General features: G+C 49.7%; 1 protein-coding gene across 1 annotated transcript in view; it reads left to right on the top strand.

The window, feature by feature from the left end:
- The window catches only part of RBM19 (RNA binding motif protein 19), a 368,604-nt gene that overhangs the window by 237,724 nt on the left and 105,031 nt on the right, over nt 1-25,849 (top strand). The window contains exons 9-17 of the mRNA XM_050749675.1: nt 2,534-2,612; nt 4,948-5,019; nt 6,042-6,245; nt 7,518-7,648; nt 8,567-8,688; nt 9,111-9,207; nt 12,932-13,042; nt 15,214-15,414; nt 18,636-18,765. Of these exons, the coding sequence (XP_050605632.1) occupies nt 2,534-2,612; nt 4,948-5,019; nt 6,042-6,245; nt 7,518-7,648; nt 8,567-8,688; nt 9,111-9,207; nt 12,932-13,042; nt 15,214-15,414; nt 18,636-18,765 (1,147 nt within the window). The remainder of the gene's footprint in view (nt 1-2,533; nt 2,613-4,947; nt 5,020-6,041; nt 6,246-7,517; nt 7,649-8,566; nt 8,689-9,110; nt 9,208-12,931; nt 13,043-15,213; nt 15,415-18,635; nt 18,766-25,849) is intronic.

Here is a 25,849-nt window from a genome sequence, read left to right as displayed (position 1 = left end):
CTGACTGAGGACAAGGGTCGGGAGCCTGTGGGAGCAGAAGACGAGGGTGGGAAGGCCAGGAGCCTTTGGTGCATGGGGGCGTTAGAGTCCGTTGAGGACATGAGCTGGAAGGAACTGGGGCCAAAAAGGCTGAGAAATAAGATCTCTGGCTTGTCAGGGTCAGGAAACAGGGATGGCTACACCAAGACAAAGGAGGTCTGGTTTCACTCACTGGTACCCATACCAGGGTGGACACACTCTGTTAAAGAAAAGCGTGGGGGTTGCGTCAGCCAGTAAATATTTAAGGCTTCGTGATCAACATGTCTCTGTTGTGACTACTCATGCTGCTCTTATAGCAAGGAAGCGGTCTCAGAAAGTAGGTAAAAATAGATAAAACTTTATTTATAAAAACAGGCAGTGGGCCAGATTTGGCCTGTGGACTGTAGTTTGCTGCCTTTGGGTCTGTAACAGCGGAAGAACACTTTTAATTTTCACTTTTCATGAAAGTAATAGAAGTTCAATATAGAAAATTCAAAACTGTGTAGCTAAATAAAACATATTTAAAAATTGCCTCTAAGTAGGATGACTACTAAATTATCATCTACACTAAATTGAGAGTGAGAAGGGTGCTACCCCAACGGGGTGCCAGGCTGTGGATGTAATTACCACAGGTCTAATGACTCCAGATACAGTGACAACTCATCCCAGGCAAACTGGGGCTGTCCGGCCAACACACCTGTGTCCTACCCAGTGACATCCACTGCTACATTTTGGATGTGTCTTCTTAGATGGTTTTTGTTTTGTTTTCCTTTGTTTTTTGTGGTTTTTTTTCTTTCTTTTTTTTTTTTTTTTGTGAGACAGGGTCTCGCTGTGTTGCCCAGGCTGTAGTACAGTAGTGCCATCATCGCTCACTGAAGCCTCTTCTTGGACGTTTTTGTCTTTGTATGTCTAAGAAGCAATCCTTTACTGGGAACTCTTTGGAAACCCCTTTTTCCTCCTCATCACGATATGTCATAGACCTCTTTGAATATTGAAGATACTCTGTTACAGCAGCAGTTTTTATACTCATGCTCTTCCTTACTCAGGGTAAACTTCTACAGGTTTACTCAGTCCCCTAAATTGGGACATGGGAGTTATATCCAATTTTTTGTTATTATAATAATTCAGTTCCTTGGGATCAGGGGTGAGCAGACTTCGTCTGTAAAGGCCAGATGGTAAATATTTTAGGCTTTGTAAGCCATTTCATCTCTGTCACATATTCATTGTTTTCTCTTTTTTTGGTAAATAATCCTGTAAGATGTAAAAACCATTTTTAGCTTGCAAGCCAGACAAAAGCAGACCATGGTGGTATTTGGCCCACGGGCCACAGTTTGCTGATCTTTGCTCCAGATAAATATTCTGTGTAGGCGCATGCGTGTACAATTCTAAGGCTTTGGCACAGAGTATCAGTTGCCCTCTGGGAGCATTGCTAGTTGATACTCCCTGTAGCAGAGTCTACAAGTGCCCATTTTCCTGAACCCTGGATATTATTAATGTTTTATCAGTGATAGGTAAAAATAAAAATTAACATCTCATGTTAATTTATATTTTAAATTACTTATAAGATGGATCATACTCTCTCACATTTGTAGATCATGTATATCTTGTTATTGTTGTTTTGAGACAGGGTTTCGCTTTTATCTCCCAGGCTGGAGTACAATGGTGCAATATCAGCTCACTGCAACCTCCACCTCCAGGGTTCAAGTGATTCTCCTGCCGCAGCCTCCCGGGTAGCTGGGATTACAGGCACCCGTCACCATGCCTAGCTAATTTTTGTATTTTTAGTTAGAGACAGGGTTTCACCATGTTGGCCAGGCTGGTCTCAAACACCTGACCTCAGGTGATCCTCCCACCTTGGGCTCCCAAAGTGCTGGTATTACAGGCGTGAGCCACCCCACCTGGCCAATATATCTTCTCTTTTGGAAAGTGCCCGTTCATGTCTTTTGCCCTTTTTTCTCTTGAAATCTTTTTTTGTTCTGGTACTCTATGTTTATAAATTTCCAAATTACAACTTATCAAACTTCACAGTAGCAAGCATTTAGGTTTTATTAAAGTCACTGAGTTGTCTTGTAATTTTGTCAGAATTCTTTCAGTACCAACCATTCTGAAAATCACATACTTTAATTAACAAAGCAAAAACCACGAGGTGGCTGCTTGCAAAACTAATACACAAAAACCAAATACTCAAGCTTACCGAGAAGTGAAAAAAGCCAGATTTAATCCCAAGTATATAAAATTATCTATGGGAGAAACAATGCCTTAAAATGCTGATAGTGACATCGCTATTTTAATGCTGATAGTGACACTGCTATTTTATATTTATATTACTCATTTCTTCAATTTTCTTTTTCAAATTTTTTCCAAGGTAATTGGAGAAGAGATATGTATAAGGAAAGAGAAAAAGTAAAGAATGAAACACTTTGTAATCCTTTCTGATTCAGAAATTTGCCCCATGTCTTTTCGTTGGGTTGTATTTTTATTATGTGGTTGGTAAGGGGAAAAAAATTTCTTACAGAAAAATGTTACGGAATTCCTGGCACCCCTGAAACCAGTGGCCATTCGAATTGTGAGAAACGCTCATGGGAATAAAACAGGTAAGATCTGGGATGTTTCCGGGTGGGAAAGGGGGCAGACAGTGAAGATGGAAGGTTGGGGTAGTTGAATAAGGGAGAATTTTTAAGGGCACCCGTTTTTCTTCCTATTTGTGGTCCTCAGTCGTGTGGATGTGGTCAGCCTGGGCAGGTCAAAGCTGCATCTCTTGCCCCAGCCTTTGGAGGCCTGGTGTATAGGGATGGAGTTTTCACCTGTGCTTTTCATCCTTCCCTTCCTCATGTTAGCCTTTGCCTATCCCAATGGGCTCACCTATTGCACTGAAACAAATGCCATCAGGTCCTGGGGTTTGCTGGGCTAAGTCCACAGGCAGCTCTGCCGGTGCACAGGGCTCTGAGTTGCTGAGCCTATGTGGTGTTGCCCCGTGCCACCCTCCCCGCAGGTTTACACTCTGGGCAACCAGGCACCTCCTTTGGCTTCAGAGCCCTGGGTTCCGGCCTCCCTGAGATGAGCAGTGTGGCTGGAAGGCAGAGTGTCTGAGCTCAGGAAGGTGGGCACCGCCTGTGCCTACTCCTCCTTGCTGGCCAGACCAGGGCACTGCCGGAGATTCAGCAGCAGACTTGCTGCCTCTCAAGAGAACCACGCTGAGGCCCTCTAGCTGCAGGGAGGCTGGAGGCTGGAAGCCGCTGGATGTGTACTCTGTCTTTGGCAAGAAGACACTGGCCTAGGCAAAGCAGTTGAGATCTGCCTAGGCTGACACCTGGGGAAGAAAGTGTGCTTGAGGGATGGTCTCCTCACTGTCACGTTTCTGCGTTTCTTCCCCAACTCTCCTCTTATCAGGAAAGTCCCGCTTACCCGGCTGACCATTCAGCCACCCATCCTTCTCCCTGCAGACTGATTCCAGGGCAGGGTGAGGTCAGGGGAAAGGGCTCTGCCTAGGTGCAGATCTCGGGTAGGAGCCCTATGACCTTGGACAAGGGACTTAGCCTCAGTTTTTTGTTTGTTTGTTTGTTTTCTGTGCAGTCAGGTAAACCTGTCCCACCAAGTTGCATGAATGGTTCTGTGTACAGCATTTAGTGCCGTGCTAAGCCCCTGTTGCACACTCAGTGAAAGCTGCTGTTAATATTCATGGTGGTGGTGGTGATGGTGGTGGTACCCTTGCTTTTATGGCACTTCAGAGAACAGAGAGGGAGCAGGAAGAAGCATATCTGAGTTGTTGGGGTCAAGAGGAAACCATATTGGAGGCCCTGGAGTTGGAGGGAGCTGGGATCCAAGCATGAAATGTTGAAAAGCAGCAGAATGTCCCCTGCAGGAGAGCTGGGGAGGAGGCAGGCTGGGCCTCTTAAGCTTCAGGGGCCTCATTAAAGACTGTGTGAGTCTCAGCTACTCAGGAATCTGAAGTGGGAAGATTACTTGAGCCTAGGAGTTCAAATCCAGCCTGGACAACATAGCAAGACCCAATCTCAAAAAGAAAAAGATTGTGGGCTTCAGTCAGGATGCAGGGGCCCCTGGGAGCTTAGAGCAGGGGAGGGCAGTGATCAGATTTAGGATGGTCCCTGGCTGGTGAAGAATGGGTCCTGGAGCCAGGCGTTTGCCATCCTCTAAGGGAGAATCAGTGGTGATGGGGCCCAGGGTGTGGCCATGGAGAGGAGGAGGGAGAAGGATGGACGATGTTTATAGGGATGGATGAGGTGCCTGGATATAGGAAAGGAGGGCACAGAGGAGTCACCGAAAGCATCTAAACAGACTTGTGATTAAAGGCAGAAAACCCAAGGGCTTTGGACCAAGTAATAGACATTGCCAGCTGTTAGCTGGGTGCCCCGGGAGGATTTCCTTAATGCCCCAGAAAAGCAGGGGAATGGTCCTCATCTTGTTGCCTCATGGGGATGAGGCCCAAAGAGGACAGGAAGCGGAGCCTCTTGTGCTAGAGGAAAGACTCCCCCATTTGCTTGTTTTTTTGTGCAAGTCAAGGCCTCAGGCGCCCAGGAGCAGAGTGGGTGTGGAGACGGTGCTTCCAGCACCTAGATGGGTCCTCATGCTTCAGCCACAGGCCATTCTCCAGAGAATGGCTTGGAGCAGGTGCCAGTCAGGGGTGGGGGGAGGCTTGGAGGGAGACAGAAATGCCTCCTGGGCTTCCGACTCCTGGCATTCAGCATCTTCATCCACAACACCAGGCTGGGGTCTGGATGCTCCCTGCAGAGGGAAATTGGTCTGTGGGTGGGAGAGAGAGAGGGAGACCCTTTGTATTTTGGAGATTTGGCAAAAGTAGAGGTTTCTCCCTCACTTTCTGCTCCTAGCACAGTAGGGGTATTCCTCTGGGTACCCCCACAAATGTCTGCAAGGCCTGCAAATTTTACCTCTGTCATTGTCCTCTGTCAGGATACATCTTTGTGGATTTCAGCAATGAAGAGGAAGTTAAGCAAGCTCTAAAATGCAACCGGGAGTACATGGGTAAGGAAGCCCTGGCCACGTGCCGTCTTTGTGTTACAGGATTTCTTCGTTCCTTCATTTCCTTTACACGTTCTTGTTGAGTACTGACTCTCTGCAGACACTGTTCTAGGCACTGGGGACACAGCAGGGAGCAAACAGACCCAAATCCCTGCCCTTCCGGAGCTGACAGAGAGTAAACTGACTTAGCAGGGAGAGACAGGTAGTTAAATGTGTGATCCATGCTACAGGAAAGCACACAGGAGGCACGGGTCCTGGGGAAGGCAGGGATTTGAGGAGGCTTGGCTTTAAACAGGGTCCTGTCTGCTTTGGCCTCACTGAGGGGCGACATTGGTACACAAACCTGCAGTTGAGGAGGCAGGCTCTGGCTCTACAGGCAGGATGTTCAGTAGAGGGAACAGCACCTGCAAATTCCCTAGAGTTGGGAGGTCTTTGGAACAATACCCAGGGATGTAATCTTTGACCAATCCCTGGGCAAGACAAGTGATTTGAATCCAGCCATCAACCCCAGTGAAGACTTGAGTTGTGTTAGAGAAGATGGAGGGCCTTGGGAATCTCGTTAGCAAGTCAGGAGGTGGGTATTTATTGAACAGCTAGTAGTGCCTGTGCAGGATACGGTGATAATAGTACCCTAATCAGGCACACGGGCTGTGCATGTAAATAAATCATCAGCAGGTAAGTACCCAGGGCTGGGCTGTCACCTAAGACCTTTCCCAAGGCAGAACAACAAGCAGTGCCAGAGAATACAGCCCGGAGTTTAGAGACTGCATCGCTGTGGTCTGGGATAACTCAGGCAGGCTCCCTCCAGGGCTGAAGCTGAACTGGCAGGGTGAGTGAGATTTGGGTTCAGGCCTGGGGTTGGCTTACGCTGCCACCCCAGGTGACAGGGCAGGTGTTGGGTGCTGTCATCTGCCACATTGATTGTGTTTTCTGGAAGGCAGCAGAGAAGAGTTTGGAGTCACCAGCAGGGAGTCGCTGGCAAGTTCCAGGCCTGCTCCTGGAGCCCTGACTCCTCTTCATTGCAGGCGGGCGCTACATCGAGGTGTTCAGGGAAAAGAACGTCCCCACCACCAATGTTGCGCCAAAGAATACCACCAAATCCTGGCAAGGCCGGATGCTCGGGGAGAACGAAGAGGAGGAGGACCTGGCCGAGTCCGGAAGGCTCTTTGTACGGAACCTGCCCTACACCAGCACCGAGGAGGACCTGGAGAAGCTCTTCTCCAAATATGGTAGGGGCGAGGCCCCTGGGCTGTGGATAGCCCAGCGGCTGTGGGAACCAGGCTCTGACTCTGACATCCTGGGTTCAAGTCCCAGTGTGCACACGACTCCACATCTCTTGCCTCAGTTTTCTCTTCTGTAAAATGGGACCAAGTACCCCTGAGCTGCTGTGAGGATTCAGTGACATGATGAATGCAGGGATTTGCAGGACAGGAAGTAAAAGGTATTAATAGCATCTCTGGCATCTTTTGCTGTCTGAGCTCTCTAACTTCTCCAAATTCAGAATTGAAGCGATTTGGATGACTTTTTTGAGATTCTCCCTTGCTGTCCAAACTCTTGCCACTCAGTATTGGAATTGAGTAACTGTACAGGTTTCGCCTGACGAGTATACCTACATGGCGTTCCTCCATATCTGAATTCTTCATTATGTAAAGTCCTCTTATCCAAGCTGAGCACCAAATAGATTTGACAGTGTCAAGGTTAGTGGTGTTGTTGCTGTTATTTCTCAGACCATGGGCTTGAGGGCCCATAGTCCAGCTTGGTGACAATAGGCTGTGTTTGTTTGTAGAGTTACCATTGTTGAAGGGCAGGAAGGGAGGGTTCAGGATGAGGGGAGGTCTTGATACCTTTGAGATCCCAGCGCTGTCTCCCCATGTCTATTCAGAGGCCAGCTGTAGGTTGTGGAGGATCGGAGCTGTAGGTTGAACACCTGATGTAGGCCCCGTTGTCAGGGTAAGGATGCCCTGAGTAGGGCCTGCCATCAGGAAAACGGATCTGACCTCCAAGGCTGGGGCCTGCCCCTAGTGGAACTGTGTGTTGCATTCACTGATCTGCTCACCAGATCCTTCACACAGGCTGGCATCCCGGCTTACACTGCATGGCTGGGCTGAGTGGGCATTCTCTGATATACCCCAAACGTCCATTTGGGAAGGAAAGAGCCAGAGAGGGGACGCGGTCACAGCCTGGGGTCCAGAGTGGAAAGCACTGCAGAAAGGGTGTGCTGTAATTTGAGCATGATGCTAATATCATCATAGAAGACGCTTCTTTGGCACTAACTCTAGCAAGCACTGTCTAGTGCACTATGCACGCATTAACACGTTTAGTTGTTGCAGCTGCCCATGAACTAGGTACCGTTGTGCCGTTATACAGATGAAAAGACTGAGGCATGGGGAGGCTCAGTGATTTGCTCAAGGCAGGCTACATGTGTAGTAGGTGAGAACCACGTTCTTCCCTGGGGCTGAGTGGCCTGGCCCACCAGAGACCGACACTTCTCCTGTCCTCAGGTCCCCTGTCTGAGCTCCACTACCCCATCGACAGCCTGACCAAGAAACCCAAGGGTTTTGCATTCGTCACCTTCATGTTCCCTGAGCATGCTGTAAAGGCCTACTCGGAGGTGGACGGGCAGGTATTCCAGGTGAGGCCCCTCCTGGCCTGGCCGGGAGGCTGCGGGACTCATGTGGTCAGGAAAGGCTGTGTGTGTGTGTGTGTGTGTGTGTCTCTGTGTATATGTGGACACAGGCATCCACTTTGTGGGCTCACGTGGTCAGGAAAGGCTGTGTATGTGTGTCTGTGTGTGTTTGTGGACACAGGCGTCCACTTTGTGGGCCTAAGAAAACGTGCAGTGGCATGCTAAGTCACCACCAAGCCACTAGAAGGTAAGAAATCGCATGAGGGCAGGGTCTGATCTGTTCTGGTCACTGATCTGTGGCACCTACACTTGTGTCTGGCACATAGCAGGCACTGAAAAAATATTCCTTGAATGGATGAATTTGCTCTCCATTTCTATAGATCCCATCTTGGAAGAGGAGTAAGAAGAAAGGAATTTTTACAGAGGCATATTAAAATGGCCACAGTGGAATATAAGAAACTTCTCTTTTCCCAGTGTTACCAAGTCATCTACTTAGCATACATCCTCAAGCCCCAGGCTACCTCATCCTCACCCGTTTTCCTTTGCTCGTTCATTCATTTATTCATGATTTCTTGACCCCCTTGTTGCCATCAGGCCAGACCTGGCCCCCCGGCGTGAAGCTCACATTCTCACTCACCGGTGCAGGGACAGGATGCGATGCAGGCTTGAGGGGCGGGGAGAGGGCTGCGGGTGCGGGTTATACACTGATCGAAGTTTCCTGTGTGTAGCTGTGTCAGGTGGCCTCCTTACAACGTCGAGTCCCTGTGTCAGGTGGGAAGAGAGTAGTTACGTACCTGACCTCTCTCCCGCCGTCTGATCAGTGCTGGGTCCGCCTTACTCGTGGCAGAAGCCAACATCCTCCACCAGGAAGCACGGCTTAAAGGCAGGGTTTCTGTTTACTCCCTTCCTGTCATCCCCGTCCAGGGCAGGATGCTCCACGTGTTACCATCCACCATCAAGAAGGAAGCCAGCGAGGACGCCAGTGCCCTGGGATCGTCATCCTACAAGAAAAAGAAGGAGGCCCAGGACAAAGCCACCAGCGCCAGGTCCTCAGTGTCCCTGAAGCTGCTGAGCCCCAACCCCGACCGTCTACCATCCTCACCCTGTGCTTTCTAAGCTGCCTGGGTCTTCTGACTCCTGATGAGTTTAGTTCATACCTTACCAAGCTTCAGTTTTCTCATCTGTAAAATCGGAGAATGATAGTAGTGCCTTGCTTTTGTGGTGCTGTAAGGTTTCAATGAGTGAATGTATGTGAAGTTCTTAGTCCCTGACACAGATGAAGCACTGCTAGGGATGGTCCCTGTCATCGGGTTGTCTTCAGGCCCTGTATATGTAGCCCATGATAGGGAAATTGGAGGAACGTAGAAAGGCAGGCCTAGGAGCCCATTTCTTACAGGATTCATGTCTGAGAGCAAGTTCCCCTCCTCCAGCTTGGTCTGATCTCCCTGTTCTGCCTCCTGCCTCTTAGCTCTCACAACTGGAACACATTATTCATGGGGCCGAATGCCGTGGCTGATGCCATCGCACAGAAGTACAACGCCACCAAGAGTCAAGTTTTTGACCACGTGAGTAAAGCCGACCAATCCTCTCTGGGATCTGGGCCAAACTGAAGGGGAGAAAGAACAGGAGGCACGTTGTGCTGCTGTCAGCTGTGAGGCTGGGGCCTCCAGGGCTTTCCTCTTGGGCCTTCCCAGAGGTCTCTGGAATGGAAGGTGCTCTCCCAGCCGTCCCTTTGGAAACATCCCCAGCCAGCCTCTAGCCCTGGCTTCTCATGCCCTTGTGTGGAGCCACCCCAGAGAATGTGATTGACAGTAGTGTTGACAGGTGACATTCCTGAGCCTTCCACTGGGCCACAAGCATTAGTGCATGGTACTTCTCACAATGGCCATGTGAAGTAGGGGTTCTTGTATCCCACTGTGCAGATGAAGAAACCAAGACCCAGGGACACAATAACTTGTCCAAGGTCACAGACTTGCAAAGAGGTGGAGGTGGGAGGACACCAGGTCTGGCCAGCTCCAGTGCCTTGGCTCTGAACCGTGTCTCACGATTTCCGCAGTCCAGGCAGCCCAGGTCTCTGAGGCCAGGGGAGGGGTCACTGGGTTCCGTTCCTCCTTCTCTCCCGAGTCTAGCCTTATTCCTTCTGAATTCTCCATCCATCCTGCTCCTCCACATCACATAGCTTTAAAAATCAACATGATGTTTTGATAGACATATAGATAGCGAAATACTTACCATAAGCTAGCCAATTAACATTTCCATCGTCTCACACTTGCCCTTTTTGTGTGTGTGGCAAAAAACACCTAAAATCTACTACAAAAGATTTTGCTAGAAGCAGAAATCTCCAGTGTTAACTCTAGTCCTCATGTTGTGTGTTTATATTAGATCTCTAGACTTATGCTGCTGACATATCTGCTCTTTTTGCTTTGGATCCTATATGTGCTTTGTACCTTCTATAAAAGGATACTTTTTAAAAGGTATATTCAAGTAGGTGTGTGTGTGTGTATATATACATCTATATATATATATATACACACACACATTCTTATACACATATTTGTAATTTTTTTTTTATTTTTTTGAGACAAGTTGCTGTCACCCAGGCTGGAGTGCAGTGACATGACCATAGCTCATAGCTCACTGTAGCCTCCCAAATTCTTGGCTCAACCAATCCTCCCACCTCACTCTCCCGAGTGGCTAGGACTACAGATGCATGCCATCATGCCTAATTTATTTTTATTTTTGCAGCGATAGGGTCTCACTATGTTGCCCAGGCTGGTCTCAAACTTCTAGGCTCAAGTGATCATCCCACCTTGGCCTCCCAAAGTGTTGGGATTATAGGCAGGAGTCATATAAAGTATATTTTTATGTATATATAAAAATATATATATCAGTACAAAGTATACTTTATCTAAAGTACTTTGCAGAAAGCCTGAAAATACCCTGTTCTTTGTATATTTTGTATCCTCATACCTTCTTTTAAAATGCATGCATCGGCCGGGCACGGTGGCTCAAGCCTGTAATCCCAGCACTTTGGGAGGCCGAGGCGGGCGGATCACAAGGTCAGGAGATCAAGACCACAGTGAAACCCCGTCTCTACTAAAAATACAAAAAATTAGCCGGGCGCGGTGGCGGGCGCCTGTAGTCCCAGCTACTCAGGAGGCTGAGGCAGGAGAATGGCGGGAACCCGGGAGGCGGAGCTTGCAGTGAGCCGAGATCGCGCCACTGCACTCCAGCCTGGGCAACAGCGTGAGACTCCGTCTCAAAAAAAAAAAAAAAAAAAGAAAAAAAAATGCATGCATCTGGGCTGGGCACAGTGGCTCACACCTATAATTCCAGCACTTTGGAAGGCTGAGGCAGGCGGATCACTAGAGGTCAGGAGTTCAAGACCAGCCTGACTAGCATGGAGAAACCCCATCTCTACTAAAAATACAAAAATTAGCCTTGTGTGGTGGCACATGCCTGTAATCCCAGCTATTTGGGAGGCTGAGGCAAGAGAATCACTTGAACCCAGGAGGCAGGTTGCAATGAGTCGAGATCATGCCACTGCGCTCCAGCCCAGGCAACAGAGCGAGACTGTCTCAAAAAACAAACAAACAAAAAAACATGCATCTGGAGTTAGAGGCAGCTGAGTTCTTCCCAGGCAAACCTGGGAGTGTTTTTCATCAGATTAACAAAGGACATGGGTGGATTTGGCTCATAAGCTCCTTGCCCATTGCTGTCCACCAGGTACTGAAGGTCGGGGCTGTCCATTAGGGAATGTGAGCCACACGTGCAGTTGGAAATCATCTAGTGGCCACGTGTTTAAAAGGCTAAATGAAACAGGCAAAATTAATATTAATAATATATTTGATGTAACTCGGTTTATCCAAGATATTTTTGTTTGTTTGTTTGTTTGTTTCCGAGACAGAGTTTTGCTCTTGTTGCCCAGGCTGGAGTGCAACAGCATGATCTTGGCTCACCGAAACCTCTGCCTCTTGGGTTCAAGCAATTCTCCAGCCTCAGCCTCCCGAGTAGCTGGGATTGCAGGCATGCACTACCGCGCCTGGCTAATTTTGTATTTTTAGTAGAGACAGGGTTTCTCCATGTTGGTCAGGCTGGTCTCGAACTCCCGACCTCAGGTAATCTATCTGCCTCAGCCTCCCAAAGTGCTGGAATTACAGGCCTGAGCCACTGTGTCGTCCAAAATATTATAATTTCAACATATGCACAATGTTAAAAAAAATTATAAGCTATTATAGTCTTTTTTTCCTCACGGAATTCCGTGTGTGTTTTCCACGGAGAGCACTTTGGATGCGTCGCATTGCATTTCACAGAATGAGTGACTCTGAGGAGCTTGTGGCACTGTGTTGGATGGCACAGCTTTAGACCCAGGCCAGCTGGGGGCCTGCAGCCGCTTCGTATCCCCCGAGTACTCTTGAGTTCTGGGAATGCAGCAACCCCCCAAAGAGGAGCAGTGAGGTTCCTGTGGTGCCTTCTGGTGAGCGAGAAGACACTGACACATTAGCAGAGGTGCAGTGCAGCAGGCCTGGTAAGGACAGAGAACAGAAAAGCCAAGGGAGGGATGGGGTGTCACCGTGAGGCTGGACTGGTCAGCAACATGACACTTAAGCAGAAACCAAATGGAGCAAGGGAATGTGGGTAAGAGCCTTGGAGGCCAAGGTCAACAACTGCAGGATCCCTGCGGTGGGATGAGCTCAGCATGGGAGTGGCAGCAAAGACCCGTATGATGAGGGGAGGGAGACCCTGCAGGGGGACCCTGGGGTCCCGGATCTACTGTGTGAGACCTGGGAAGCCGGAGCCACTGGGGGCCAAGCACAGTGGCTCACACCTGTAATCCTGGCACTTTGGGAAGCTGAGGCAGGTGGATTGCTTTAAGCCCAGGAGTTCAAGACCAGCCTGGGCAATATGGTGAAACCCCATCCCATCTCTACAAAAAATATGAAAATGAGCTGGGTGTGGTGGCATGCGTCTGTGGTCCCAGCTACTCAAGAGGCTGAGGTATGAAGATTGCATGAGTCTGGGAGATTGAAGCTGCAGTGAGCCATGAACACACCACTGCACTCCAGCCTGGGGGACAGATATGACAGAGTGAGACACTGTTTTTTTTTTTTTTTTAAAAAAAAAAAAGGGCACAGAGCCACTGGGGGCATCTGATCAATGTAGGAAGATGAGCAGCATCAGTGGAATCCATTTCCATCCCAGCCTCTTCTGCAGGCTGTTGGGAGATGGGAGGGCCAGCAAGTCACCTGGCCAACAGCCAACCAGGACTCTTCCTTTCCTCTCCCACAGGAGACCAAGGGCAGTGTGGCCGTGCGCGTGGCTCTCGGGGAGACCCAACTCGTCCAGGAAGTGCGGCGCTTTCTCATAGACAACGGGGTCAGCCTGGATTCCTTCAGCCAGGTGAGCGCTCTCGGCGGCACCAGCCAGCGGCCGCTGGAGAGTCGGGAATGGCCTTTCCAGGGGAGACGCAGATGGATTTAAGGATCTGGCCTTCTAAGGACTATTACTGATTTCTAAATTGTCTCTAAAGAAAGGAAGAAATGTTACATGGGCTCAGACAAGTGGCCTATCTGACCCTGATGCTGTCTGTCCAGAGCCATAGGTCTGCCTCTAACCCCACAGTTCCCCCACACAGATCGGGACCCCCAACATCTCACTCCCCTACCCAGTGGCTTCCCAGAGCATCTGTTGTCTGTTCGGGGACTTTGACCCTTCTTGAACGTAGCAGGGAAGAGTCCAGCACCTCCATGCGCCTGTTCTCCGCGAAGTAGCAGGTCTTAGATTTATGGATGACTGCAGCTTAGAGGGCCCCTAAGACATCATGAGACCCCTTCATTTTACGATCTGGGATACCAACGCTCAGAGAGTGGGGAGGTGACTTACAAGGTCAAACAGTATTTGTGAGAGGAGCCTGGACTAAAACTCAGGGCTTCTGATTCCCAAAACAGCCCTTTCAGCAGCCTTCCCAGGCCTTAAATTTTTGCCTCAAGATGGATAAGGAGGATGGATGGATGAAGATGGATAGGGGATGGATGGATGGATGGATGGATGGATGGATGGATGGATGGAGGATGAATATGGATGGTGAATGAATGGATGGATCGACTGGATGGGTGGATGGATGGTGGATGAATATAGATGGTGGATGAATGAATATAGATGATCGATGGATGGATGGATGGATGGATGGATAGATAGACGGATAAAATAAATATACTAATAGCTAACATATATTAAGATTCACCAAAGCACTCTTCTAAGTTTACGTGTTTAATTGGCTCATTTCGTTCATATGGCCACCCTGTGAAAGCAGCAGTACTGTGCTTCCACTCTACAGAAGGAACCACAGTCACAGAGGGGTGAAGTCACTTCATAGCTCATAATGGCAGAACTGAATTTGAACACAGCCGTTCTGGCCCCAGAGTCTCTCTCTAACTGTAACACTGCAGCCTGAGTTGCACCTAAAAGGCCCACTGGTGCCCAGCCTTTCCCACCTGCAGATGGTTTTCACTCCCCTCACCTCACTCAATCTTCATATTAACCCTGTGTGGCCTCTATAAGATGGGTGTGACTGTTAGCCCATTTCGCAGATGAGAAAATTGAGGCCCACAGAAACAAGGTAATTGACCCAAAGTCTCAGGTTAAATTAGCAGCTGAGCTAAGACTTATTCCCAGATAGGCCATATGCCTAGATTTTTCCATTATATTTTATTGGCTCTTCTATTCTCCTCCAACATTACTTTTTAATAAAATTATTGCTAACGTTTTCAGAGTGCTCATATTACATGTACTTTTACTAACCCTTTTAATGAAAACTTTTCCTAGAGCTATCCTGTGAAATAGATGCTCTGTCCTTGCTGTCGCTGCAGGAGCTGAAGCACAGTTAAATACATTTCTCAAGGCTGAATAGCTAGTCTTTTAGTTTGAATTCTCCCAGAAGCAGATTCTGACACAAGGATTCAAGGGCAAACAGTATTGGGGGCTGTGCAGAAAAGCCTGGTGAGAAAGGGATGCGGGGAAGGGGAGGAGCCCAGGGTGCAGAGTGCTACTGCAGTACGCTGCCCTGTGGGTGCCTGGAGCTCTGCCTAGGGGAAAGCCTGCAGCGCTCATACCTCAGTCTCATCCCACCCAAGGACAAGGGGACCAGCAACTCCTGAGAGCTGAGGGCTGCTCCCAGGGGGCGTTAACTCTGCAGCACATTCTGCTGGCTGCACGTGGTAGCAGGTGGGCGGTCTGTAGTTCAGGAGCCTTGGTACTGAGATGCAGACCCCAGCCCCTGGAAGCCTAGGAAGGTGCAGCCCTGCTCACGAGTGGAGGAGGGGCTGGGATTTGATCCAGGAGCTCCAGCTTCAGGGCCCCAGGCCTTACCTGCCTCTGTAGAGCTGCCTGGCAGCCTTGCAACAAGGATCATGCCAGAGAGGTTGGTTCCTCCTGGGTCCATCTCCTAAGTGCCTGGTTGCTGAGGTTCCAAATGGAGAACCTCATCTGGAGACCCCCACAATCCCTGCTGGTGTCAGCTGGGGACCCTCCTCCCTCCTGTGGTCCCACATGTGGGCATTTCCTCTCTGCAGGCTGCAGCAGAGCGAAGCAAGACTGTGATTCTGGTCAAGAACCTCCCGGCAGGCACCCTGGCGGCCGAGCTGCAGGAGACCTTCGGCCGTTTTGGCAGCCTAGGCCGCGTGCTGCTGCCAGAGGGTGGAATCACCGCCATCGTGGAGTTCCTGGAGCCCCTGGAGGCCCGCAGGGCCTTCAGGCATCTGGCCTATTCCAAGGTAGGGCTGCTGGAGACCCGGAGTCGATCTGGAGAAGGACCAGTGAGGGCTGCTTCAAGGGAGAGGGTGCACTGGACTGTGGATTCACAGATGTGGCACGTGGGAGCTCACATGCCACTGGTCTGGATCATGGTTGAGTGTCATCCCTACCGCCTGAAAACCCATCTGGAAGGGAAGAATGGGAGAGGGAAGTTCTTTTTTTTTTTTTTTTTGAGACAAAATCTCGCTCTGTCGCCCAGGCTGGAGTGCAGTGGCGCGACCTCTGCTCTCTGCAAGCTCCGCCTCCCGGGTTCACGCCATTCTCCTGCCTCAGCCTCCCAAGTAGCTGGGACTACAGGCGCCCGCCACCACGCCTGGCTAATTTTTTTGTATTTTTAATAGAGATGGGGTTTCACCGTGTTCACCAGGATGGTCTTGATCTCCTGACCTCGTGATCCACCCACCTCGGCCTCCCAAAGTGCAGGTGTGAGCCACCACACCTGGCCGGGAGAGGGAAGTTCTAAACCATCCTCCAGAAAGCATGCCTTGGTTCCTTGCCTGACTCTAGCTTTTCTTTGGCTTTCTTTACCCATGTTAATTTGGATTAACATTTTAATTTTAATTAAATGTGTTCATTCTTTTTTTAAAAAAATGTATTTTATTTATTTTTAAAGACATGATCTCTCTCACCCAGGCTACAGTGCAGTGGCGCCATCTTCGTTCGCTGCAGCCTCGAGCTCTGGGACTCAAGCAATCCTCCCTCCTCAGCCTCCCATGTAGCTGAGACTACAGGCGTGCACCACCATGCCTGGCTAATTTTTTTATTTTTTGTGGAGGGCAAATTTCTGGCTAATTTCTCTATTTTTGTAGAGAAAAAGTTCTCCCTATTTTGCCCAAGAATGAGCATTCTTGATGCTTTTGCAATCTTGTAGCTACAATGAGATGAATGAGAGTCATTTCTGTAGGTGGGGCTGTCTCCTGGTTCTTGGTTTAGAAAAAAGCCAACAGTTGTGTATTAGTTTGCTGGCTGCGGCTGTCATAACAAATTTTCACAAGCCAGTTGGCTTGAAACAACAGAAATAGATCGTCCCATGGTTCCAAAGGCCACAGTCTGAAATCAAGGTGTCAGCAGGGTTGTGCTTCCTCTGAAGGCTCTAGGGAGTCTGATCTGTGTCTCTTCCAGCTTCTGGTGGCTCCAGGGATCCCTGGCCCATGGCTGCATCATTCCAGTTTCTCCCTTCATCCTCACGTGGTATTTCCTCTTCTCCTCTTAGTCTTCCTCTGTATTTCTCTTAGAAGGACACTTGTCATTGGATTTAGGGTCTGCCTGGATAATGCAAGATGATCTCATCTCAAAATCTTTCACTTAATGAAATTTGCGAAGATACTTTTTCCAAACAAGGGCGCATTCGTGGGTTCTAGGGGTTCAAGACATAGACATACCCTGTGGGGCCACTGCAAGTGTTTTCTGTTTATACGGCACTTTAGCACTTTGCAGACCTTGGTCTCCCCCAGCAATTCTGAGAGATAGGTATTCGTGTCCCCCCAGCAATTCTGAGAGATAGATATTCATGTCCCCCAGCAGTTCTGAGAGATAGATATTCATGTCCCCCAGCAATTCTGAGAGATAGATATTCATGTCCCCCAGCAATTCTGAGAGAGAGATATTCATGTCCCCCAGCAATTCTGAGAGATATTCATGTCCCCCAGCAATTCTGAGAGAGAGATATTCATGTCCCCCAGCAATTCTGAGAGATAGATATTCATGTCCCCCAGCAATTCTGAGAGAGAGATATTCATGTCCCCCAGCAATCCTGAGAGATAGATATTCATGTCCCCCAGCAATTCTGAGAGATAGATATTCATGTCCCCCAATAATTCTGAGAGATAGATATTCATGTCCCCCAGCAATTCTGAGAGATAGATATTCATGTCCCCCAATAATTCTGAGAGATAGATATTCATGTCCCCCAATAATTCTGAGAGATAGATATTCATGTCCCCATTTTGCTGGCGAGGAAATGATTTCTCATTCTCTGCCACTTTAACCCCATAATAGTGTTTAGCTTGGGACTCTGTGGTCACTAAGCTCTCAGGAAGTCAGTCTGTGCCTGAGCCATAAGAAAAATTATCTAGGTGGGGCCCCATGACTGAGATGTGAGCATCCTTTGGAATGTGACACCATCCTTTCTTCCTTCTGCTTTGGGAGGACATGTCCACCACCAAAGGCTCTCTCTGTGTGAGCCACAGTTTGAGAGCACTGACTAGGTGAGGCCTCCTGTTTTGGGCGGTGTCTATTTCACCAACAAGAAGACTGCTGTCTTCATTTTGCACATATGGAAACTGATGGCCTCTCTGATGCCCTGGCCCACAATCGCACAGCTCAGTGTGATGCAGCTCGCTGTCTGCACACCAGTCTGTTTCACTCTGAAGCATGTATGTATGTTTCTGAAACATAACTAATTTGCAAGGCTTTCATGGAGTATGAAATTTGAAAAGATTCAAAAAGGGCATTTGTTGACAAGTCTCGCTCCCACCCTGTCCTGCAGCTCCCCAGTGGCCGCCTAATGAGGCAGGTGTCATCAGTGTCTTGTTTATCACCCCCCGGCCCCCCCGCTTTTTTTTTTTTTAAGAGACAGGATTTCCCTGGAGTACAGTGGTGGAATCCTAGCTCACTGCAGCCTCAAACTCCTGAGCTCAAGGGATCCTCCCACCTCAGCTTCCTGAGTAGCTACAGGTGTGTGCCACTATGCCCAGCTATCCTTTTAAAAAGATAACATCTGCATGCACACACACGCGCATGCGTATACAGGTGTTGCCCGTGGTTATATGCACATAGAGAGAAAGTGTGTTCTCTTAATGGGTATTTCACACTCTCCTGGAGAGCTGCACTTTACCAATGATGTGCTCTCTCCTCGTCCCACTCCCATCTAAAGTATAAAACTTTAGCGTTTCATACTCTGATTGGAAAAAACACAAAGAGGGCCTTGGAGCTGCCGTATGTCTGGTGGCAACAGAGACTAAAGCCTCTCTCCTGTGCCCTGAGATGCAGCACGGGGGTGAGTGTTGTCCTCAGGGAGTAGACAGCAGTCAGGGCTCTGGGCTGGGCTCCTTCCGGCTCCATTCTTGGGTGAATTGCCCACCCTCTGTGACCCTTGGGCTGTGATCTGCATGGGACTGAGTCCCTCCCTAGCAGTGTGTTGTAATGAGGACCCACAGGGCCATCACTCTTGTCTCTGCAGTTCCACCATGTCCCCCTGTATCTGGAGTGGGCTCCAGTTGGCGTCTTCTCCAGCGCAGCCCCACAGAAGAAAAAGCTCCAAGACACACCTTTGGAACCTGCGGAAAAGGATGAAGCAGAGCCAGAAACAGGTAAGAGCTGAGTCTGAGACCAGGATGCCTTGGGATAACAGGTGAGGGAAAGGAGGAGGGTGAGGGGCAGCGGGAAGTTTCTCATCAAGCCTCTGGTTTAAAATTCTTTGTTCATGCTAGAGACTAGTGGGGCTCAGACTCAGATTTTATGGGCATGTCCTGTAAAAACCAGTGTCAAAATTATGGATGCAGCATGCTTTTAGTTTGTCAATTAAAGCTTGTAGGGGAAAAAAACTATAATCTATTAGCAAGGATTCAAAGCAGAGCAAGTGTAAACAACCTTCCTATTTCAAAGACGGGCCAGAATGGCTCATGGGGGAGGGTGGCTGGTACGGGAGATACTTATTCTCATGTCCTTGGAGTGGCAGTGCCCTCTGATGTCCAGTGACTGCAAAGGCAGGAAAGGAAGGGGAAGCCGTGGCCCCTGGGGGCCAGAGAGCACAGCCCCCACCCCCTGGCTAATGCTTCCTAGCTGGGGAAAGGGGTATCATTGGACTTTGGGACCGGGCAGTACTTTCTTGTCAGGACTGCTTTGCAAATCACAAGACATTTCACATCCCTGGCCTGTGCCTCTGAGTGTCATGAGTGCCCCCAGTCCTTGTGACAACCTGGAACACCCCCATGCTTTCCTAGATGCCCACAGTGGGCAGTGTAGCCCCCGCATTGAGGACCTCGTAGTCTGAGAACCATGACCACATCTTAGAAGCCAAGACGAACAGGACCATGGTCATTCTATCTAGATGTTAAGATTTTCCTTGTCAGTAGTAACCACTCCCCTATACACACCCACATTACAGCAACCAGTTGTTTAATTTATTAAAATAAGGATGTTAAAAAAAAACAAAGTAGTAAGTCCTTAGCTACTCTCTCCTTTGTTCTCGTATTTTTTTTTTTTATAAGGACATTTCATAGTTTAAAAAAAAAATAGTTGGGGAGCAACATTCTCAGATTTAAGATTTTTTTTTTTTTTTTTTTTGAGACAGAGTCTTGCTCTGTTGCCCAGGCTGGAGTGCACGATCTCGGCTCACTGCAACCTCTACCTCCTGGGTTCAAGCAATTCTCCTGCCTCAGCCTCCCGAGTAGCTGGGACTACAGGCGCCCGCCACCACACCTGGCTAGTATTTTTGTATTTTTAGTAGAGACAGGGTTTCACCATATTGGCCAGGCTGGTCTGGAATTCCTGGCCTCAAGTGATCTGCCTGCCTCAGCCTCCCAAAGTGCTGGGATTACAGGCATAAGCCACCATGCCAAGTCTAAGATTTTAATCAAATAGACTTTGCTGTACCTAACCTCCCCTGCCCTGTCCGCATTTCTCATTTCCGTGTTTCACTGTGGATCTTCAGGACTGGCTCAGCCAGCGCAAGGCATTTAGAAGTGCTGGTCTGGAGGCCTGTTTCAGTCAGGAAGCAAAATCCTTCAGTCCCTTTGCGGTGTGAGGACCCAGAAGCATCCCCTGTCGTTGGGGTTAATGATGATTGGTGTAAACCTTGTGAAAACCTGTCTCCTGCTCCTGCTCGTTTATGAGTTAGCTCTCTCCACTCCATTTGGATCAGGGTCTCCTTCAAAACCTGTGCTTGCTCCCATCAAAACAAAATTCTCTTTATGTCATCCTGGCTTGTTCTTCACTGTCTCCCCCAAATCACAGCTGCCTTGGTTTTCAGTTAATTACTACCCTTGAACCTAAGTAATGTGTTTTTTTGGCCCAAAGCAAGTTCTCCTTCGAAACACAGAGATCATCCAGGACTGAGCGGCACTGAAATCAAATCCGGAGGAGGCCTCTTCCTGCAGCCTTGGGTGGCAACAGGAGGCAGGCGGGGGACACGTGGTGCCTCCCAAGGTGACCGCTTCCACCAGGCTTTTCATTTCCTTGTGTCCTGGGGATTCTCCCTGTCTGCTGTCTCCTTTGTTCTGTAACACTTGTCACAATTTCTATTTATTCTGTTTGTTTGTTACTCGTATTTGTTCCCTATCTATCTCAGCCAGACGTTGAGTTGTGAAGGCAGGGAGTGGGGCGCTCTCCTTCCCTGCCCGGTACCGAGCACCCCGGGAGGCGCAGGCATAGGGAAGCTCGGTTCACAGGTGTCAAGGGAGTGAGTGAACGCAGGAGAATCTGCCTCTTTGTCCCTTGGAAAGATGGGGCTGGGTCATACTTGTCTTTCTCCCAAGCCTCTGGCACATAGTAGAAGCTTAGTTAGGTTTGAACGTTTGGTTTTGGTTTTTAGCCCTGCCTCAGAACACAGTGGTGACAGTAATACCATCTATCAGAATAATAGTGGGGGCTCCCATTTGTCCCCACCCGCACAAATGGCCCTTTATTTTATTTCAAATGCTCATCACTTCCTGGAATTTTGTCATGAATGGGTTCCTTTCCCTGTCTGACTCTGCCCCTGGAATGGCCACTCCACACGCCGAGAGCCCGTTGACCTTGCTCATGGCAGTATCCTAGCACCCAGGAATGTGCCCCCGTGGCTGGTAGTGATCAGGAAGTGCGTGTGAGCGAACCCAAGAGCAAAAGCAGCAGTTATGCCATGCCGGGCATGGTTCTAAGCCCTTGGCGTCCTCATCATGTACGGCCTAGAGCTCCCGGAGAAATGGCCCTGAGATTTCCAGTAAGCAGCCACTCTGTGACTGGACAAACCACCTGCCTCTCTGAGGCTCAGTTTCCATATCTGTAAAATGGGTGTTGTATCTGCCCCGGCCCCCAAGGGCGTGGTGGGATGTCACATGCACATTACCAGTCTTCTGCTGCTGTTGGTGACCGAGTAATATAAATCACAGTGCATTTTGAGAGGCTGAGGCAGGAGGATCACTTGAGTCCAGAAGTTCAAGACAAGCCTGCACAACATGACAAAACCCCATTTCTACGAAAAATACAAAAATTAGCTGGGCGTGGTGGTGCATGCCTTGTTGTCCCAGCTACTCAGGAGGCTGAGTTTGGAGGATCACTTGAGCCTGGGAGATCGAGGCTGCAGTGAGCCGAGATTATACCACTACACCCAGCCTGGGTGACAGAGCGAGACCCTATCTCAAAAATTAAATTTAGAAAAATATGTCACAGTGAATAGTCTTTAACTCACCATGGGCACCAGCCCTGAGCCAGCAGCCGAGCTGGGCGATCAAGATGGATACCACACAGATGCACAGACCCCCTTCCCCAGGAACTCCTGAGCTGTGGAGGACAATAGAGCTGTTGGGGGACAAGTGAGATGTCACAAGTAGTAATAGAAGTGGGCCCTGAGTACAGCAATGTCTGCAGCACAGCACAGGGTGTGTCGCGGAGATAGTATGCTGTGGTTTACCGTCAGAGTGTTTTCCCACCCCCTGCCCCGCGGGTCCCCCAGCTTTCTGGGTCTACATTGCAGGTTTGAGCATGTCCCCAACAGCCCCTACCTCCCAGAGGGGCTGCTTTCCAGGGCCTGACCATGACTCACACAAAGAAGGCCTTAGAGCCTGGCCGGCTGCCGGGCCTCCTTCGGCCCGGGAAGTTGTGCGTGTCTGTACTAATTCCAAGCCCTACTGCGTCCTGCGTCATTGGTGAATTCCCACAGAGCTGATCTCCAGGGCCTCCTCCTGCCCTCTCACTGCAGGCAGCCCGTGCACAGCCCCTCCTGGCTGGTGCTGTTCTTTTCACCTGCTCCTCCCCCACCCCCGCCCTCTTTGCATTGTTCTCGAAGCTTCGCCAGATCCCCAACTCCCCCGTGGTATGAAGACAAGGAGGGCTGAGGGGGACTCAGCCAGCCCCCAAAGCCCTGGATTTTCTCAGGCTCCCAAGGAAGAAGAGTAGGAGGGGAGTGGACATAGCTTTTTTTTTAATTTTACCCCCTTCCTTTCTGCAAAGCTCTCCTGTTCTCTGTACCAGTCTCGAGGGAGGGGGACAGCATGTTTTATCTCCCCACAACCAAGACCCTCACCTCCAGATAAAGGGCTCAGAGTGGGGGGAGGTCCTGAAAAGCTGCTTGCAACTGATAACAGTCTTTGCTGTCAGCTCCAGCGCCGAGAGCGGGGAAAGGGGAGGAGGCCGCAGTAAATTCTGTGGCCTGATTATAATAAAGCCCCATGTGGCGATGCGTGACTGGATTTGATTGTGCTAACTACAGATGGAAGCACATTTCCCCCTGCCTCTCCCAGCCCCCTCCAGCCCACCTTGCTTTTAGATCCTTCCCCTCACTCCCCCGCCCCCGGGCCCAACCCTGATTCCTGTCTCACTTCTTCCCTCTTTTTCTGGTTCCTGGTGATTTTGTTGGCAAACATCTGTTTGAGTTTCACAATACCTTATTTTTTTCTTTCCCATCTTTCTTTTGTCTCCTGACTTGGGGCCAGCAGCAGAAGTGCTTTTTAAAATGACCTTTGGCTTCATGGCCTTGGCTCCTGGCTGTCTCCACGCCTCTCTGGACACAGCCTGGCCTGGTGACTCGGGGAGCAGAAGCTGACTGGCAGTGGCACCCAGCTGTGAACTCGGACGCCTGGCCTTGGCTGGCCTCCCTGGGAGCATGAAGCCAGCAGCTCACCCTGCAGGGAGAAGGGGAAGGAGGGCCGGGGGCTCCCCACACTGGGTTGTCTTACCTCTCACAGGGTTAGGGATTTCCAACATTTTCCCCTGGATTTCTCTCTCATCGAGGCCTGCTGGGCAGTGTGGGTAGCAGGGATGATATTAAGAACAAAACTGTTCTCTCGCAGCACTCACTGCAGGCCCAGGCTCAGGTCTCACAGCCTGTTCTGCATTCATTCTCATCATCGTCCTGCAAGTAGGCACCATGATGGCCAGCCCCTTTTTAGATGGAAAGAAGGAAGCACAGAGTTTGCATGACTTGAGCAAGGTCACACATGTGGAGAGAGCTGGGATGTGACCTGAAGCCATCAACTCTGAGGCCTATGCTTTTACCTAAAACCCCACAGCTCCTCTTGATCACAGTAAGGGCTATTTCGTGATCGCTGTGTTCTAGGCACATGCCTAGTGCCCAACATACTCATCGTCCACAAGTAGATCTGTTCTGAGCCCAGTGCTGGAGATGCGGCGCCAGCTGAGTCAGACTGGGTCCTGTCCTCAAGCTCTCCGTGTAGCTGGGGAGCACAGATAGAGGAGCAAACTGCTTCATACGGTGATGCCAGAACAGGACAGGGCTCTGAAAACAGGAAAGCAGAAGAATGGAACAGCGAGTGGCTGGGCCTGGGCTGGAGACTGCTTGAACTAGAGTGGACAGGATGAGCTCCCTGCGGGGAGGCTGTGTGAGAAGGAGCCAGGCCTGGGAAAGCAGCAGACCAGCAGAATAGGCAGAGGCCAGCAGGTGCAAAGTCCCCGTGGTAGGGAGCGGGGCTTGGCAGGCTCGACAACCAGAAAAGAGACCAGTGTGTTTAGAATGGAGGTGACAGGAGAGAAGGGAAAAGGGTAAGGGATGAAGTCAGGGAAAGTGGTGAGCCAGAGAGAGGGGCAGAGGGCACAGCAGCAAGGAGGCTCTTCAGTCATTCTGGTGAGGTGAGAGGTGATGGAGCCATGGCCTGGCATGTGGAGGAAGTAGTGGATACTTGCATTTCCAAACAGCCCAGCAAAGCACAGGTATATGAGGACTGCTGGCAAAGATAACAACTCTTCCCGCTTTGAAGCACACCGGCCACCGCTCATGGACCTGGGAGGCCGTGCTGAGGGCTGCTGGGCACTCCACATTGTTTCCCTTGTAAGACTTGGGAACTCCTGGAATGCCACGCTGGGGACTGGCTGGGTTCCAGGGCCTTGTGGGAGAGAGGGGGAAGGGCCATTATCTTTGTCAGTGGTCTGTATACACCTGTGTTTTGCTGGGTTTTGAAACAACCTATACAATACATCCTATACAATATACTCACATTAATTTACAGCTCATTTAAACTTCAAATGTAGATTTTGCATTCCTTCTTGTTCATAATTATTATATCATCGTCCTTTTAAAATTTGGTAATTGAGTTTACAGTCACTCACTGTTCTGTTTACCAGTGTTCCTACAAATTAGTATGACTTTGGGGTTTTTGTTTGTGTATGTATTTTTGGTATCAGGGGAGAGGTGGTTTTCATAAACTCCATTTTATAAGGGTGCTGAGACAGCAGTGAAGTTACTCGCCCAGGGTCATGCAGCTAGGTTGTGGCAGGGCTGGGACTAGGCCTGCCCTCGTCTTCCAGGGCCCTTCTCCAGTAGATCTCTAAAGACCGTGATACCCTTGAATTGTTAGTTCTTCTAGGATCCAGGGTGAAGTTTCAGGTGTAAGGTGGTGGTTGCTGTGAACGCAAGGTTCGGGGAAAGAACGGACATCTCCAGGGTCATCCAGAGCCTGCGCTGTTGGAGGAAAGGCAGACCCCTTTGAGAACATCTTTCATTTCAAGCTGGGTGTTCCTCCCGAAGGGGAGGGTAAGAGGCTGACTTATGGGAGGTTGGAGATGCCGGGTGAGCCCCATGCCAGGCCAGCTGCACACCCAGATAATCAGTCTTCACCATCCTCACATTTCCCTCTTGTTCTTCCTGGGCTGGGGCTAAGGGCAGCTGATCTGCCAGGGAAGGGATCTATCCAATCCTGGTCTCAGCTCTGTTACTAAACCCAAACATCACACCTCCTTAGGCAGGTGCCTGGGCATTTAATGATGCCCTTTGTAGTATACCAGCCACCGCTCATGGACCAGGGAGGCAGTGTGGAGTCAACTCCAGCCACGCTAAGGGGTGCTGGGCTCCCCGGGTTGTTACCCTTGTGAGACTTGGAACTCCTGGAATGCCACACTGGGCACTGGCTGGGTTCCAGGGCCTTGGGGGAGAAAGACAGAAGGGCATCTGCCAGTGCTCTGGGGCAGGCTAGATGCAGGGAGCACAGCACCGAGGTTTCAATGAGCTGGTGTACTTGTTGACTACTGCCTAATTTAAAAGTCACTTGCCATTAAGTTGCCAAGATTTAAAAACCACGGGATTTCCTCTGTAAAGCTGAATTTCCTGCTTCTCTTAATAGATCTGAATTCTGGCCACGCTAGGTTGACCTTTCTGTCAATTGGCCAGTGCCAAGAAGGGGCTGCTCCCTTAAAGTGGCCATGAGCCCTCTTGGTCACCATCCCCACTATGCTTTTTTCTATAAA

The sequence above is a fragment of the Macaca thibetana genome, chromosome 11 (genome assembly GCF_024542745.1).
Source record: "Macaca thibetana thibetana isolate TM-01 chromosome 11, ASM2454274v1, whole genome shotgun sequence".
Lineage (NCBI taxonomy): Eukaryota > Metazoa > Chordata > Mammalia > Primates > Cercopithecidae > Macaca > Macaca thibetana.
The sequence above is the reverse complement of the archived record's forward strand: the minus strand, read 5'-3'. Positions and strand labels throughout refer to the sequence as shown.